Source organism: Vulpes vulpes, chromosome 6 (assembly GCF_048418805.1).
Source record: "Vulpes vulpes isolate BD-2025 chromosome 6, VulVul3, whole genome shotgun sequence".
Classification (NCBI taxonomy): Eukaryota; Metazoa; Chordata; class Mammalia; order Carnivora; family Canidae; genus Vulpes; species Vulpes vulpes.
Genome location: NC_132785.1, coordinates 49,721,969 through 49,739,575, shown reverse-complemented (window position 1 = coordinate 49,739,575; position 17,607 = coordinate 49,721,969). Strand labels below are relative to the sequence as shown.

The following is a 17,607-nucleotide window of genomic DNA, read 5'->3' as shown; positions in this document are numbered from 1 at the left end:
TTTCATTTTCTTCTTTTGTTTAAGACAGGTCCTGCATGGGTTAGTTCTACAGGTGAGGAGGAGGTGTGTATATGGGACAGGTCAGGATGAGAGGAGGCCTCCCTTTGCCTTCTGCCTTCTGCGGAGTCCTCCTGTGTCTCTGTGCTCTGAGTAAAGGGGTCTGAACCAGGTCTATGATCCTGAACTACCATGGTACACACATGGCTGCCACCCCACACTGGCATAGCTGCAAGAGTGGTGGTGGTGGTGGGTGCTGCTTCTCCTGTAGCTGCTGACCGCTGCCCCAAATGGCTGGAGGCCAGTTTTCTCCCACTTTGGCTAAGGTGTCATCCTCCTCCTGCTGGCAGCTCCTTGTGAGGATGGAGCGAGCACCTACCTTCCTTTACAGCTAACTCAGTGGCAGCACAGGATGACCTAGGTGAAGGGTGACAATGCTCTCATGAGGGGCTGGAGAGAGGGGTGTACAGAAGAAAGGAGACCCACTGCCCAAGGCAGCCTAGGACCCCAGCTTAGCATGTCCCATCCCAGTCTCCTCAGATCCCAAGTTTGGGATTATTAGTTGGTGTTTCAAGAATGTGTTCCCCACCCCACCCCACCCCAAAAAAAACTTTCCTGCCTAGATCCAGTTCCTTCCGGATGCCAGTTAGAAATGAATCATCCCTTTTCTTTCTGCCTAGATTCAGTTCCTTCCGGATGCCAGTTAGAAATGAATCATCCCTTTTCTTCAGTGCACTGCATGCGTGGGTGTTGCAGGACGGTGTGTGGGCCTCTCCCACTCTGCTTGGGTTCCATGGCGCCCTTCCTTGTATATAACCTTCAACTCTACTTCCCTCTAGGCTTCCTGTAGGAACTGGAAGAGGCAGGGACAAAGTGGACCCCTGAATGGGTTGTACAGTAGGGGCCATGGAGGAAATAAACAACAAGGGTATAGGAGGAGGTGAAAAATGAAAATAAAAAAACAACTGTTTTCTATTTACAAATTTAAATAAACAGAACAGCCTTCCCTGCAGTGTTTGTCTAAGAGTAGCAGCTTTGCTGCTGTGTAGGTCATGAAAAGGTTGGTGTAGAGTTTAAAACTTCCCATTCTGTTAATTTCTTAAAGAACAGTCATCTAGAGTCTCAACACAAAAGCTCATGATTTAATGAGGAGCAGAAACAAAATCTCTGATTGTTGGTGTTTCAAATTTCATTGGCGTCCTCTGGCAAACACAAGTTGATCCTTCCCAGCTTCAATACCCTTTAGCCTTCAGTATAAGAGCACATGCTGAATAGGGAAGAATGGCTGGTTGTTATGTTTATTTACCCTTACTACAAGCTGGGTTAACCTCTTCAAAACAGCTTTACTAAGCCCGTTAACCATACCGCCCATATGACCTGCAGCAGCATCTCTAATGTGATGCAAATCTCGCAGGGGACCATATGCACCAGCTCTGCTGCATTGTGTCTTCTTAGAGTCTACAAGTTTATTGCTGAGGGGGCCCTGTCCTGGCCATACATTTACAGGGGGGAAGTGGCCTCAATGGCAAACAGTTAAATGGGGAAATTAAGGGAGAGAATGGATGGTCTTGTGTTTCTGCACATTTTTTTTTTTTTTAAATTGCTGGTATCTGTTGACCCAAAGCCTTCACCCAGGATGAGGGCTTTCATAGTTCTCACCTAGCAGTTCAAATATAGGGATGTTTCATTTTGGGAGGTGGAGGTTAAAAGTAATCAGTTTTGAAGATTTATTTTTAGAAGCCATCTGTATGAACAAAAATGATAACTTTTTCTATGCCATCTCTCGTTTTATCCGATTTCTAGTGAAATAAACACAACCCCTTCACTTAACTACCATTTTTTAAGATTGGCCTTAAAATTATTTACAGTGTGGAGTAGAACAATGTGGGAAACATCTAATGTGAGAAATGTGAAGGGAGAAATATTCGGGAAAGATCTGTTTCATTAAAGTCCTAACAGCCCCTCAGCCCATCTCTCTTCACTATTTTATCTCCCTGTGAAATCATTAAGTGCATATTTGTAACACATTAATGAGCAGTAAAATCTTAAGCTTGGAATCAAAAAGAAGGAAGTTCATTTTTAAAGGAATAACTGGCCAGTGAGATAACAAAAAAAATTGGATTAACATGAACTGTAAATGGGAAAAAGGTTCCGATCTGGCATACTAACAAGTTGCCTTGAGTATTATGGTTTGTCTTTAAGAAACCCACTGTATATGTTCAGCCCACCTGATGAGAGTTTCATTTAACAGATCATTTTTCCTTGATGGATGTGGCAAGCGTAACAATGTTCTGGGCTTGCTTCAGTAATGGCATGTCGATCATACTCCCTCGGAAAGTAAAGGCTCCCTGGAAAACAGAGAATACAAACTTCCTAAAAGAATGTTCAGAAATTATAGGCTTCCTTTCTGTGCACACTTGTACAACAAAAACACTTTAGATTCTACCTGAATTATATTGACTTCCCTACCCAACTTTTGAGAAAACCAAAGTAAATTACAGGGGTAAGATTTCTTTTTTCCTCCTCAAAAGGGGAAAAAAAACCCCAACCCTCCAGCATTTTAATGAAGGGGAAAAGCATCATACACAAGGTATTTGAAACTGTTCATTTAACTCTTGAAATCAAGCAGAACACAACTATGGAAGGAAAATGCAAATACTTCCTTATATAGCTTTCAAAATATTACACAGAACTTTAAAAATAGTAATATGCTCTGGTAACCAACTGTTGTTTGAAAAAATAGCTGTATGATCAGGTTAATGGCAAATGCTTCCTTCTTGTAACATAATTGAGGGGTAACACTATCATGCGATGAGAAAATGTAAGGTAGGATTGTACTCAATAAAAATAAAAATAAAAAGGGATCCCTCTGGTGATACAGAAGTGCTGAAGAGGACTAGAATGACAAGGGACATGAGCCTATAAAAAAGAAGTCACAGGTCTGTTGAATGGTGAGTCTGGAAAGAATTTCTGAGATCTCCTGGTTTATCACCATTTTACAGATATATTTTCTTTTCAATTTCTGCAAATACCAAATTGAATGTGTCATGTGATCTAAGTTCTGTTCTAGATGAGGAATCTGAGTCCTAGAGTAGTTGAGATTTTTCCAAGATCACGTGACTAGGAAAAGTTGGAGCTGGAGCTAATACTTGGGTATCAGACCCTCAAGCCTTGATCAGAGACTCCTATATTAAGGTAACAAGGTAATGTCTTTACTGCATCAGAAAAAGAAAAATTAATTGGACAGAAGGCAGTATGCCCAGAATCTGTTTTTTTTTTTTTTTAATTTTTTTTTTTTTATGATAGTCACAGAGAGAGAGAGAGAGAGAGAGACAGGCAGAGACACAGGCAGAGGGAGAATCAGGCTCCATGCACCGGAAGCCCGACGTGGGATTCGATCCCGGGTCTCCAGGATCGCGCCCTGGGCCAAAGGCAGGCGCCAAACCGCTGCGCCACCCAGGGATCCCTTTTTTTTCTTTTTTTTTTTAATGTTTTTTTTTTTTTTATGATAGAGTATGCCCAGAATCTGAAGTTAATGTCTGGTTATTTACATTCTTTTAATCACTCCTTCTTGCTGTTTACAATCACAGCTCTTCATATTTCTCCTTCCTTCCATGTAACACGTGGCAAGGATAATGGTGGGTGGGAGCAATCATAATCCTTGCTGGTGGTCCATCTGCATACACTGCCGTCCATTTCTGATTTCACAAGTATCACCTCTTGACAGTCTATATCGTCATCACTCAAAAGTTCTGGGATGGGTCTCCTGGTCTTTCTGAAAACCCTTACCTCCCACAATTACAAGAGTTACACATAGAATGGAGATTTTTAAAAGTGGCAGGGAATCCTTAGCAATGACTTTGGAATTTATTTTTCAATTAAGAGATTTAAAAGCCACTGGGATTAGAGTACCAGGAGTACTCAGCCTTACAATGATATATCTGATTCATAAGAGCACCTGTGCTGGCCTAACATCCTATACCTGAATTCATTTTCCAACCCTCTCATTTTTACTATTTATATCTCTAGATTGACTTTTGCCTAATTTCATTTAGCCTAGAGCAAATTTTGGTGATCTCTGTGACCATGATGAATTTTATGAATTCAGTTAGAGAAGTTCCAAGGATATTCCATGGGTTAGCATAGCGTGTGAAATCAGGGTGTGGGACTCACGCTGTTTTACAAGGCAATAGTCTAGTTTTCTTATTGGAGTAAATGATGAAGACCAAAGGCCTCTTGGTTATCCACCCACCAAGTGGATTATGCCCCTGTAAAACAGCACATCTGTCCTGCTAAGATTTAAATAATAGGCTGGAGAGACGAAATTAGAATAGATGCACACAAAATCAAAACGATGCACAATCAAAATTACGGCCTTGGGTTTATGCCATGTTTCCCAAATCTGCTTTGGGTTCCACGTGCAAATCAAAGATGGAAAATATTTCATGAAGATCATTTCTTTCTTTTACAGTAGCAGATTTTGCTTGGCCTCCTTCATTAAGCTTAAGCTGCAAAAACAAAATTCAACATTTTTGTCTCCATCTCTGCAATTGAGGATCTTAGTGTTAGGAATTCAACTGCCTAATACTCCTGCTTTCACATATCGACCTGTAATATGGTTGGGTTTTTAAACATAAGGATCTACATGTGAAATGTGAATGGGTCTGTTGCTGAGGATTTGGAAAAATGCAGTTTGTCAAAAGTTACTTGAATTTGTAGGGAGAGATTGAAACAGTCCTTAATTAATGATTAGAAATAAGTTTCCATTTTTAAAAAGATTTTATTTATTTATTCATGAGAGACACAGAAAGAGAGGCAGAGACATAGGCAGAGGGAGAAGCACGCTCCTAGAGGGAAGCCCGACATGAGACTCGATAGGGGGACACCGGAACCACGCCCTGAGCCAAAGGCAGAAGCTCAACCACTGAGCCACCCAGGTGTCCCAATAAATTTCCATTTTACAGCCCAATGCTTTCCTGAAAAATTGGCTTACCATTTCAAAAAGTATAGAGAACCTCCATCAGCTTGAAGATTCAGTCTATAATTTGGTTTAAAATGCCTTTAAATAGTAACTTATTCATAGTTAACTACCTTAACAACCAGAACCATGACAATAATAATAACTGTAATTTTTTGAGCAGTTGCTAGATCAGGGACTGCGCTGGATACTTGACATACTTTATTTCATGTAACGCTCATAACAACAGTGCGAGGTAGATGCTATTATGCAACCCCATTAAAATTTTCTTTAAAAAATTCTTTTTAATTGTGGCAAAAACACATAAAATTTATCACCTTAACTATTTTTAAATGTACATCTTAGTAATGTTAGGTGTATTTGCATTGTTGTACAAAAGATCTCCAGAAATTTTTCATCCTGCAGAGCTGAAACCCTGTACCCATGAAACAAGTTACTCCACATCCCCTCTCCAGAAGCCCCTGGCAGCCATCATTCTTATTGTGTATCTAATTTGTACATATATCCCCATTTTATAACTGAGGGGGCTGGGCTTAAGAAACTTCTATATGTCTGCCCTGTAGCTACTGAGTACAGAACTGGGATGAAACCTAGCTCTAGCTGATCTAGAGTGTGCTCCAGGCTTACACTGTAGGCTCACAGACTGAGAAATGTTCTCAACCGGATCAGAATCATCTAAGGGGGATGGTAGGGGACGTGGCTTGTTAAAATGCACATACAGTCCCATCCTACAGGATCTGATGCAGAAGGTTGGGGGTGGAGGGTTGTCAGGAATCATCTCATGATTCTAAAGCCAATATTCAAGTTGGAAAAGTTCCGTGTGTTAGCTCCTCTGGTTAGAAATAGTTAGGCTCCCTTTGATATGGATATGACCTGATCCTTGCCCTCAAGGAGCAATGTGCTGGAAAAGAAGCAGGTGCCATAAAATGCAACAAGAATTAGAAAAAAGCCCAGTGTGATGAGCACAGAGAGATCTGAGGGTCTGAAAGGACTGCCCTTGTCTACTCAGGATCGTTTGCCCTGTTCACATGGATATGATACTGTGTACCTAGTACATATCATGCATTCCTGGCTAGAGCTGCCACGGAGCAATGGGGTTTTATTCCAGAATTACCTATTGAGTTATTTGTTGTAGTAAATCATTGGTCAATCACTTTGGCACACTTCACTATACACATGTTTAGGGTCTCAAATTCCTGGAAGTGAAGGGCAATATCCTCTTAGCATACATGTTATCTGTATAGCAAAGAAAACAATTACACTTGGGTTATAGTTTCTCTAACAATGTAGTTATTGCCCATTGGTAAAACAAGCACTGAGATAACCTGAATTTTGCCAGACTCAGAAGTTCTTCATAGGGGTGAATTGGACTTACAGTTTGATAGCAAAAGTACAGATGATAGTGGTGGTGATGACAAAAGGAATCATCTATAGGAAATATTCATATATTTTGCATTTTTGGCACTTAATACTTGAGAATTTTTTTCTCTAGAGTACTAAAAGAGTAATTTACTAGAAACACAAATGGATTTAATTCTTTCCCTCCTCCTTTATTTTTCAAATAATGTCTTTGAGCACTTGGGGAGTTCTCTCTGGCATGACAGTGATGGTGGTGCTCTGTTGGAACAAATGATAACATTTGAGTACAGCTGTCATGGTCCTTCTTTTTCAGGGTGACACTCCTCCTGTATGACTCTAAGCCCAGTGAAATATTTGCCTCACAGCAGTTCCCAGTGAATTCCTAAAACTTTTGTCAGCGTTGGCCTTTATGAAATTTCTCTTCAAGATCTAGGTTGTGCCCTCTATTTGCTCAAATCTCTCAGACCCAGCATGGTCTGTGATTAGTTCTTCCTTAGAAAATCATCTGCTCCTCCCTACTCCAAAAAGGAAGAGGATGATTACTCCACTGAGGTATTCTGATGGACACTTTCATTCTTCTTTCTTTCCCATTTTTCACCCTATCACCCTCGAGAGTCCTTGGAGAGGCCCCAGGGTAGCCCTTGGTTGCCCCATGACTTGTTAGGACATTTTTTCCAACGATGTTAGTTTGTTTGCCAGGCAGGCACCCACAGCTCAGTGGGGATGTCTCACTGAGAGACTGCTGGGATGTTTACTGGGATGTTGCACCTCCCTAACTGGGATCATGTTGTTATCTTTCTTTCTTTCTAAAGATTTTATTTATTCATGAGCGACAGAGAGAGAGAGAGAGAGAGAGAGAGATAGGCAGAGGCAGAAGCAGGCTTCCTGCAAGGAACCCGACATGGGACTCGATCCCAGATCCTGGGATCATGCCCTGAGCCAAAGGCAGACACTCAACCGCTGAGCCACCCAGGCATCCCAATCTTTCTAAAGCACTGGATAGGATCATCCATTTGCTTATACCTGGCTTTGGCTCCCTTTGGACTTACAAAATCAATGCAATCTCCTTAGCAGGGATCCCAGGCTTCCCATGAGGACACCAGACTCTGTCTCTGCTCTCAGCCTTGTCCCCTGCTGGTCCACCCACTATACACACACACCCACACACCCATACAACCCCCCCCCCCATAGTTACATTCTTCTGTACCTCTCCCATATGCTCTATTCTCTGCTCTGAGGATCTTTCCCTATCTGTCCTATAAACTCCTCATCCTTTAAACTGTCAGAAGATGTCAGGTCTATAAAGTGTTTCTAGACTTTCCTGGTAGGGCTGATCTCTCCTTTTTTTCTCTTTTAAGTAAACGCTCTGCCTAATATGAGGGTCGAATTTACAATCTTGCTATCCAGAGTCCCATGCCTGGGGTTGCCTGGCTGGCTCAGTTGTTAGAGCATGCAACTCTTAGTCTCAGGATGGTGAGGTCAAGTCCCACATTGGGCGTAGAGCTTACTTAAAAAAAAAAAAGTGTCACATGCTTTACTGACTGTGCCAGCCAGATGCTCCTATCCTTCCTTTCCCTACACAGCCTCCCATTACAGCCCTTGTCACACTCCATTGTAATGATTTGTTTACTATGCTGTCTTTATCACCAAGTTGTGAGACTCTTGAGGAAGGGGTCATGTCTCATATATCTTTGAATACCCATAACCCAGTACTCAAAACATAGTTTGGAGTCAAGAAACTTAGTTCTTTTGTGGGCCTCGAGTTGGGTGGCTGAGGGGAGAGTGATATGGGAAGATGCTATCCATCATACCTATCTCCTCTCCTTCATTTTTTTTTTTTCTCCTCTCCTTCATTTGCAAACATCCTTCTATGCCACTCGATCTTTCCCTGGTCTGGTAATACTCCCTGGTCAGTTGGCTAACACTTGCTGAGCCTCCAGTGGGACACAGTGATTTACCTTAAGAAATGTGATGCTGGGTTGGGGTCAGGTTAACTCATGCAAGTGACTTAATAGTTAAAATACAAGCACGTCTGTCATATTTGTGGCATTTAAGGACTGAGGAGCTACAGAGAAACAGGGCCATCAAGATGGAGGTGGTTTGGCCAGAAAAGGCTTTGAAGAACAGGTACATTTAAAGTCAGGTTTAGAAGGTTAGGGATACCAAAGGAACAAGAGAGAGGCAGTGGATACTGGGAGCAGCATGTAGAGACACATCAGTGGGGTTGGCTTTCTGTGTCTGCAGGACCCCTCCATGCCTCTGGCCACCAATGATTCAATAGATCAAGCAAAATGAAGGAACACAGTATGAGATACTGCATCTATCTATGGCTGAATGGGATTCTCTAGGATCTAAGGAAAGGGAACCTGATCTAGCCTATATTAATATGGATGATTACTGGTTCTATTATACATTGGCTGCTTGGCTTTCCTTATGCAAGGCACAAAACTTAGCTTCTCCTTGATGAAGCTGGACTGGAACCCACTGGAATCCCTTTGTTCTTGTATGCCCTGGTGAACCCAGTACTTGCTCCCTTCCTGGACCCTAGGGGGAAGAGAGTGAATCACCTGTTTCCTTTCCTTTATTCTAGGCATTATCTCCTTGTCTAAGGGTGGTCTGGGGATCCAACAAGCTAAGAGCTGGCCTGGTTCAGCTTTGCTTCTGAGTGGGACCATCATAGATGGATTGACTTGGGCACCAGGGGGAGGAGAAGGATGTTCATTCCCTTTTGAAGAGGAAATATGAAGATTCCCTCAGCAACTATAGCCTAGGCTCTAGTTAGCAATAGACCTTAGTAATAAGGCCTGGAAGATTTATTTCCAAACTGAAAATCGGAGAGGTACAATCTTTTTTTTTTAAGATTTAATTTACTTATTTGACACACAGAGTGCCCACAAGTGGGGGGAGGGGCAAAGGGAGAAGCAACTATGCCAAGCAGGGAGCCCAACTTGGGCCTGGGCTCTATCCCAGGCCCCTGAAGTCAGGACCTGAGCCCAAGGCAGACACTTAACCAACTGAGCCACCCAGGCGCCCCGGAGAGGTACAATCTTATTAGGAAGACCCAATACCAAAAAAAGAGATTTCATCTAATAGTACTTTAGGATTTTACAAAACATTTCAAAGACATCTTCTTACTTGCAGGGGGTAGGGCATGGCAATTTCTGTTTTACAGATGCAAAAACTACAGTTCAGATTAACCTTTTTAAAGCAACTTATGGGAAGGATAGGACTAGAATCTAAGGCTTATCACCCTAAATCCCAAACTCTTCCTCCTAATTGGTATACTCCAAAGTATGACTGGTGACAGTGCTATCTGAGATGGTTACAAAAATGTTTAAATATAAAAAACTAAAATATATATTTATTTTACATAATACTATATATTTAAAGATTTTATTTTGTGCATTACAAGAAATAACCACCATATCTGAACTGCTATTTCAGAGATAATATTACTTAGGATGAGGCTGAAAAAAAATGACATACAGATAAGGTGCAGATAAGCAAATATGTGAAAATGTAATTAATTTCATTTTATTTTTTAAGATTTTATTCATTTATTTGAGAAAGAGAGAGAGAGAGAGAAAGCACAGGTGGCAGGGGAGGAGCAGAGGAAGTGGAGCAAGTAGACTCAGTGCAGAACACTGAGGTTGAGGGAGCTCTACATAGGGCTCCATCTCATGACCCCGAGATCATCACTTGAGCTGAAATCAAGAGTTGAATGCTCAACTGACTGAACCACCCAGGAGCCCCCAAATTGTAATTTTAATAACTGAATTCAGGAACAACTGAAATATAAATGCTTCCATCCTGAGTTTCCACTTAACAGCTTTTACTATAATTAAAAAAATTATTTATTTATTTATTCATGAGAGACACACAGAGAGAGGCAGAGACATAGGCAGAGGGAGAGGCAGGCTCCCTGAGAGGAGCCCAATGCAGGACTCGATCCTGTAATCCCGGGATCACTCCTTGAGCGAAAAGCCTACCCTCAACCGCTGAGCCACCCAGGCGGGTGGTTGTATGCATTGGTGAACCCACTTTACTATAATTATTATGATATTAGGAATACTGAAAGATATTTTCAATGAGAAAAAATCAATAATAAATATGTGAATGACATCTAAAGTCCTCAAAAAACCTAAAGCATTTCTAAGAAGGACTAAAGGAGGTGACATTTGATCCTTATATATACTTCTGAGTATCAGTAACCCTTTGGTTTATAGATAAACACTTTTTAAATGTTACCATTAAGAGGGTAAAAGAATATTTCTGAAGACTTGGAAAATAGAGAACATGTTTTTCTTATTTTCACACTTATGTTGTAGTGATAATTTGGTAGGTACTTTAACAATATTTTGAATTAAAATTCAATAGCCACGGGCACCTGGGTGGCTCAGTGGTTGAGCGTCTGCCTTTGGCTCAGGTCATGATCCTGGGGTTCTGGGATCAAGTCCCGCATCAGGCTCCCCACAGGAAGCCTGCTTCTCCCTCTGCCTGTGTCTCTGCCTCTCTCTCTGTGTCTCTCATGAATAAATAAATAAAATCTTAAAAAAAAAATCAAAAGCCAATTACTGCTATGGCCAGAAAATTTCAAATGTTAATGTAGCTCTACATGAATTTCTAAAAGTTCAACTGAAGCCATTCAGCCTGGTCAACACTTCACATTGGGCTGATGTGTCATTACTACTAGTGCTGAAATTCTGATAGATGACACTGCATGGCCTCTGATGGGGAAGCCCTTTAAATGATTCCTAAGAATGTAATAGTTGGACTATCTGAAGAGGGTTTGAAATGTACCAGATTGGGGAATGCAGTGACAGTTCAGGACTATAAAACTGTTAGGAAGCCCCCTCAGCACCTGCCTCAGACGTGGACTCAGAAAGGGTATGAGGTCTGGGGGGGTCCTGCATCCTGGGCAACCTACCAGATTTAGTTTCCAATTTCTGAAAGGTGAAAAAGCCTGGAGAAGCTCCCTCCTTATTCTTCCCATCTTTTCCCCCCATAGCTCTCTGACTGTAAAAACTCCAGAGGGGTTTGAAGGGCAGGGTTCTATTCCAGAGCAGTCCCACCAGCTGAGGCAGTAGTGGCCCAAGAGGACACCAAGGATTGTCTGTCTAGGAAGCCCCTTTGTGACTTCCACCAAACAGAAATAGGCAACTCTCTAGGATGAGCATTCTGAAGTGGCATTCTGTAGCTTGCCGCTAAAACAAAAAGTATACAAACACAAACAGAGAAAGGGTCTAGCTTCTCCTATGTAAGGCATCTTAATGCAGAGGTTAGAATATGGGCTTTGGGGTCAGCTACACCTTGAATCCAAGCTCTGCTATTTCCTAGCTGTGAGCTACAGCAAACAATGTTACTTTTCTGAGCCTCAGTTTCTTCACCTGTAAAATTGGGGTGAAAAAATCTCCCTTACAGAATTGTTGTGAGAATTAAGTAAAATGTATGCAATGGCCTGTCACAGAACAGGCTCTCAGTACATGGGAGCTGCAACTTCTAGCACCACTCCCATTACTGTCACTACCACTGTGACTGTGTCCCCTTGAGACTGCTGCCACTATCACTACTAATGTTATCACCTCTACCTGATTGCTGTCACCACCAGCATGATCACTGTTGTTACTGCCACTGCTATTGTTAGCCAGAGATGATTCAATTCCATTTATCACAGAAAGGTGCAGTGAGAAGCACAGTATTTTTTTTAAAGATTTTATTTATTTATTCATCACACACACACACACACACACACACACACACAGAGGCAGAGACACAGGCAGAGGGAGAAGCAGGCTTCATGCAGGGAGCCCGATGTGGGACTGGATCCCGAGACTCCAGGATCACGCCCTTGGACCAAAGGCAGGAGCTAAACCGCTGAGCCATCCAGGAATCCCCGTTGCACAGTATTTGAATTATAACAGGATTTCATGATTTCAGAGTAGCTTTAAAGATTCTAGGGACGTCAACATTCTTGAAGATGCAATGAGTCAAGCCCAACTCATGCCTAAAGCTCCCTGCCTCCTCTAAGCTATAGCTTAGATCATAGATTGAATTGTCCCTTTAAGAAACTAGACCCAGGTGCTATATATGTATTTGAAATTTGAAAACAAATACATTTAAAATCATTTAAAAGCTTAGAATATCAGCTGAGGAGATACTAATCAAATGCAGATGATCTGAAATTTACACTGGAGAAGGCAGTAAACAGAAGGACAGGGTTTCCAGCAACAGGAGAGCAGAACAGAAGAGTGCTAGCAAAGGCACATGGCTTGATGCATTTATAAAAAGGAGGAAATTCCTTGGGATGTGGACATTGAGCGAATGTAAAATGAATAGGCATCATTAACATTTTGTTCTTTAAAAAGGAAGCATGAAATCATTTAGCTGTAGCTCTGCACAGAAGGCAGAAACTCTCGTGTTATACGCTGGTAAGATTATTTGGGGACTTCACCAACAGTTTTAGGAAGTGGGAGGAGAAAAGAAAACAGTGAAAGGCTTGCAAAATGAAACTGGCAGGGAAGACAGAGGTGGCTGGACAGTAGGGAGAAGAGCAGAGGTGAATGTTTGGGTCAATTATCTTAATATGTGACCAGTACTGAGTTGTCTACTTGCCCAGATGGACGGTCTCAGTGGACCAGAGCCATCTTTACTATACAAACGGATGGGGAGACCAAAGGTGCCTTCGTTTTGAAAATTCTTCTCAGAGCCCACAAAATGTAGGCTGCAAAACTTATCTTTAAAAGTACCCAGGCAGAATGATCAGATAGGGACAGGCAAGTCTTTATTTTAAATATCTTTTGATAAGGAAATTTGGAACCAAGTATGCCATGTGGAAAGCTACCTAATGAGGTGAAACAATTGGATTTATAAGCATATTGTAATTTAAAGGAGTTTCCACATTTGCTAGTGCATTAGATGTACTTAATTTTTTTTTTAGAAAAAAACTGAGGTATACTGAGGTATAATTTGTATAACCATACAATTCACCCATTATTAAGTGTGCAATTGGTTGATTTTTAGTAATTATATAGAGTTCTGTAGCTATCACCTTCCACTCAGATTTTTTTTAAACTAGAACTCTTAGTTGAAAATATTTTTAACACTGAGTTAGATATGTAAACATTTTTTATTTAACTTAGGATATTTCATGTCAAATTTAAGCTGGTATTGCCTATGAGAAAAGCAGAGAATGGAAATCATTTTAAAGCAGCTTGCAGCTAAGAGCAATAATGTTAAAACTTCTATTTTGTACACCTTAGGTTTCTTCTTTCTTTGGAAAGCACATATAAATTAACTCAAAGTCACTTTAAATTTTAAAAATCTATTAAAATATAACTGATGACAATGATAAAATAATTGGTGAAAATATTTTTTCAATTATTCTAGAAGGAAACAAAAGGTCAGTATGATATAACCTGTTAAAAGTAGAGTGAATCATTTCTTTCTAGGAGAGTCAGAAATTTAGAGACCAGTTAGCCAAATAGTATTTACTAAATGCATATTGCATACCTATTTCTATCCAAGATGCTGTGGGGAGGTATGTGTTTTAGTAAACAGAATTCTTTACTCTCTAGGGTAGTGGTGAAAAATTTCCCTACTTTCTTTTGATTCAGTTTCACTAACCTACAATGAAAAAAAATTATAGAAACTCGATTTATATTTTTTAATAAAATAAAAGTTCCATTTGCCTGCTTTTTAATATAAAAAGAATTACAAAATTCTTTAATAAGTATAACAAACAATTCAAAGAATGCTCTGAACTTCTTTATTATAATCGGCTAAGGGCGAGAAGGCAAGGGATGTTGGTGGGGTGTGGAGATGATGTGGGGGGAGAGAAAGATAGAGGAAACACATGAGAGCTCATGGAAAGGAAAATGAGGAAGGAATGGCAAGCTATACAGAGAAACACACATCCGACCCACACATACAAAAAGGGAGAAATATTCTACGAGGGAAAAAAGATGTCCAAAGAGTAAAAACCATCCTTTCATGGCCCATGTTTGGATCTTGCTTATATTACAGACGCTGAAAGCCATGGTGTTTGTGCAACCACAGGTGTAAGTGAGACACAGGACATTGGGAACCTGTCCTTGAGCGAGATGAAATGGAGCTTGGAGCTAGATATGGCCTCTTTGCCAAAGGCTCCCAGTCTAGCTCGGAGAGTTTCCAATCTACATTGGGAGATGGAACAAATGATGATTAATACAACAGAGCAGGATTTGCAGTGATCTGAGCCAAAAAGTCTTTCTGGGGCAAGAGAGAATTGAGGAGGGTGCGATGTGGGGAATAAGAGCAGGGAGTGTTGGGAAGGCACACAGAAAACTCTGTGCTCTTGCCCTCCTCATCGGTTTCTGCTCATGCAAAAAAAAAAAAAAATATATATATATATATATATATATAGCACTAAGAAAAAAATACTAATCCGAACTAACCAAATTAACATTTTGTTAGTGACTGAACAGTTTTAAGGCTCTATCTACTTTTGGTCATTAATGTGGACGGGGGTTTACTATGATCCAAATAAAACTACATTTGTGTTAACTGTGTTCATATCTTTATTTACAAAGTTAGCCCTGAATGCTGGTAGGGGCTCTATCACCACCTTGGTTGTGAGTGACCACAGGTAACTTCTAAACCCTTGCTGAGTCTTAGTGTCTTAAGTTGTAAACTGAAAAGATTTAACTGGAAGATTTCTGAGATTTTATCCAACTGAAAGAATTATATTTTTAATTGAAATTGAGCAAAAAAAATATCCTGAGAATATAAATCAGGAGAAAAATATTTTGATTAAAATATCCCTAAGAATGTGTTATAAATTAAGGACAAAGCAAACAACTTTAGAAATCATCAGATTTAACCTCAATGATATAATCTCTTATCTTCTAGTACTGAACCATTTGCCACTAAAACTATGAGAAATCGAATATATTGCCACCAGAATTGTATTGCCTTACTTCATATGTTTAGAAATCTGCAATTTGTTGCTAATCAGATCACCCTTGAAGTCCTCCTTGCCAGACTCTCAGCTTTTTAATGAACTTGACCGTTCAAAATCAAAATTATGGCATATGGTTCTAGAAATATTAAATGAAAAAGGTAATAAAGGGAGTAATGTAATAACTGAGCATCTCAAAAATAGGGTTGTGTTTCTTCAGTTTTCATTTTCACTACACATCACTTGGTTCTAATTTTAGTATTCCTACTTACAATTAAAGGGGGGGGGAAGGCTGTGGGTGGTGGGATGCGTGGGTGTGGGAGGGTATATTGTTGTCTATTAGTGGAATCAACCCTTTCAGACGACAAAGACAACAACCAAATCTTTAGATGGTTTATTTGATCTGCGTGAAAGAGTGGCAGTGGGATTTCTGGCACTTGAATAAGCGGAAACAATATTTTTGGCTAGAGAGACTTCTGAGTTCTCTCAGGGAGCCCTCTAGAAGGCCATCTGGCCCAAACAGTATTTCTTTTGTAAAGCCCTGCATTTGGAAACACAAATGAAAGGTGTGTGAGCAGCAATCAGATACCTATGAAAATAATTTGGTTTCAATATTTGGAGGGGGTTATTATTCTTTGTAATTTTCTAGATGAAAAGACTTATACGAGGGGGAAAACCCTCTTTCTTTATTGATATAAATTCCCAATTTATGTTCCGGTAGAGGATTTGCTTATTAATGTAAACTTATTAATTTGCTCTATGGTTTTCTCATGAGTGAAATTAGAATGTTTCAGTGATGCTTACAGTTGTTATGTCAGTGACCTTATTTTTGACCTTTATAATTGTTAATTGAACCTAGATTTTAAAGATGAACATTTCCCCTTCCTTGGTTTTTAGCTAGCTTGTGAAGCTGTAACAAATGAAAAATATTGAAAAAGTTCAACGAAATCCTTCCAAAACTAAATTATAATGATATGAATAAAACTGAAAATGAAGCAAAGCCATATTTGTAGTCAGATACTACAGAAAACGGGACTATTCTAGCAAAGTACCTTTAAAATCTATCACATGTAAATATACTTTGCTATTCTCTCACATTTTTCTTTTAGAGTCTTTACTTAGAAATGGTAAGTTCTTATATTAAGATACCTTAGATTACCTATTGATCAGTTCCTTTAGCTGTCATTTTTGCCCAAGAAGAAATGAATATGAAAAGAGAAAAAATCAGAACTGAATTTATAACAGGCTTGAAAAAATATACTATATCATAATACATAAATGTATATATATTGCATAAATATTTAAATGTGCTTATATGTACATTATAGTTTTCATTGATATACATTAACTAAATATTTTCTTGAGATGTTTTCATTTCAGTTATCCAATTTTCATACTATACACAATTTTAAATTGATACAAAAGGAACTGTCAAAATTCTATTGTTAAGAAACAATACTAAGTTCAGTTCTGAATGGAGAATTTTCAAATACTGGAATCACCACTGTTACAGAAAAAATAACATCAAAAATAAAATTGACCTTTAGGAAAATCTTCTATAGTCTTAAAATAAATTACATGGAAAGTGATTTATCCTGATTAAAGTTTCTACCAAATAATTTGAAGTTAAAATCATTAATGACATGCAAGTTGTATCTCAAAATATATTTTTCTAGGACAGGAGAAAAACTCAAGTTTGATGAATACTGAGGATATATATCTCATGGCTGATGTCAGCTAAATTTGACATATTTAACTTATGGGAATTAAGATAGCATAGAGTATGTGAAGTGTTTAAGCTTTTTCTAAAAGATTTTAATAAGAGAAGATGGCCTTTAGTCCCTAATTTTAATCTATAGCCTAATTCTTATTAGTGAGGACTACTGTGCCAGGCAAAAGGCTTTTGCTTGTAAATATCTATAGTTTCCTGAAGCAAAGCAGTCACAAGTATCACTAGCTGCCAAACAGTGACAGATTATATGAGGAGATTATTATTTTGAATGTATTTTTCACCTGACATCAAACTTTATTTCCTAAGAACTTCCAATTAAAATGAAACAAATAATTCTGTGACACCAAAGATTGAGCTCCAATAATTTATCTACTTTATAATCTAAGTATTCCCACAAATTTTATTTGAAAGGAACAGAAGAAAGGTACGTTTATTATTGATAATAATTACTGTTGTATAATAATAATTATTATTATCACTATAGAAAATACAAAGGACCCAGCATTACCTGTGAACTTTAGCTATACCCCTGGTTTTAGGGCAGAATATAATTTAAGATGGGAACAGAAGCAGAGAAAAGCAAAAATATGTAATTTTGCCTTCTTG

The 17,607-nt window shown here is 39.3% G+C and overlaps 1 protein-coding gene and 1 long non-coding RNA gene across 10 annotated transcripts in view; one reads left to right on the top strand and one right to left on the bottom strand.

Moving 5' to 3' along the window:
- CLYBL (citramalyl-CoA lyase) overlaps positions 1–17,607 on the bottom strand; it is a 293,861-nt gene that overhangs the window by 41,810 nt on the left and 234,444 nt on the right. For 5 of the 8 annotated variants that reach the window (XR_012002038.1, XR_012002036.1, XR_012002037.1 and 2 more), the window contains one exon: positions 2,226–2,345. Coding sequence is in view for 5 of the 8 variants with exons in the window: in XM_026003693.2 (XP_025859478.1) it covers positions 2,250–2,345 (96 nt within the window). In the remaining 3 variants the exon portion in view is untranslated. Of the gene's footprint in view, positions 1–1,117; positions 2,346–17,607 lie in introns of those variants that run through there. The other 3 variants (XM_026003691.2, XM_072760939.1, XM_026003690.2) reach the window with 2 other exon arrangements.
- LOC112923804 (uncharacterized) overlaps positions 1–17,607 on the top strand; it is a 92,571-nt gene that overhangs the window by 55,219 nt on the left and 19,745 nt on the right. The gene's annotated exons all lie outside the window — the stretch shown is intronic.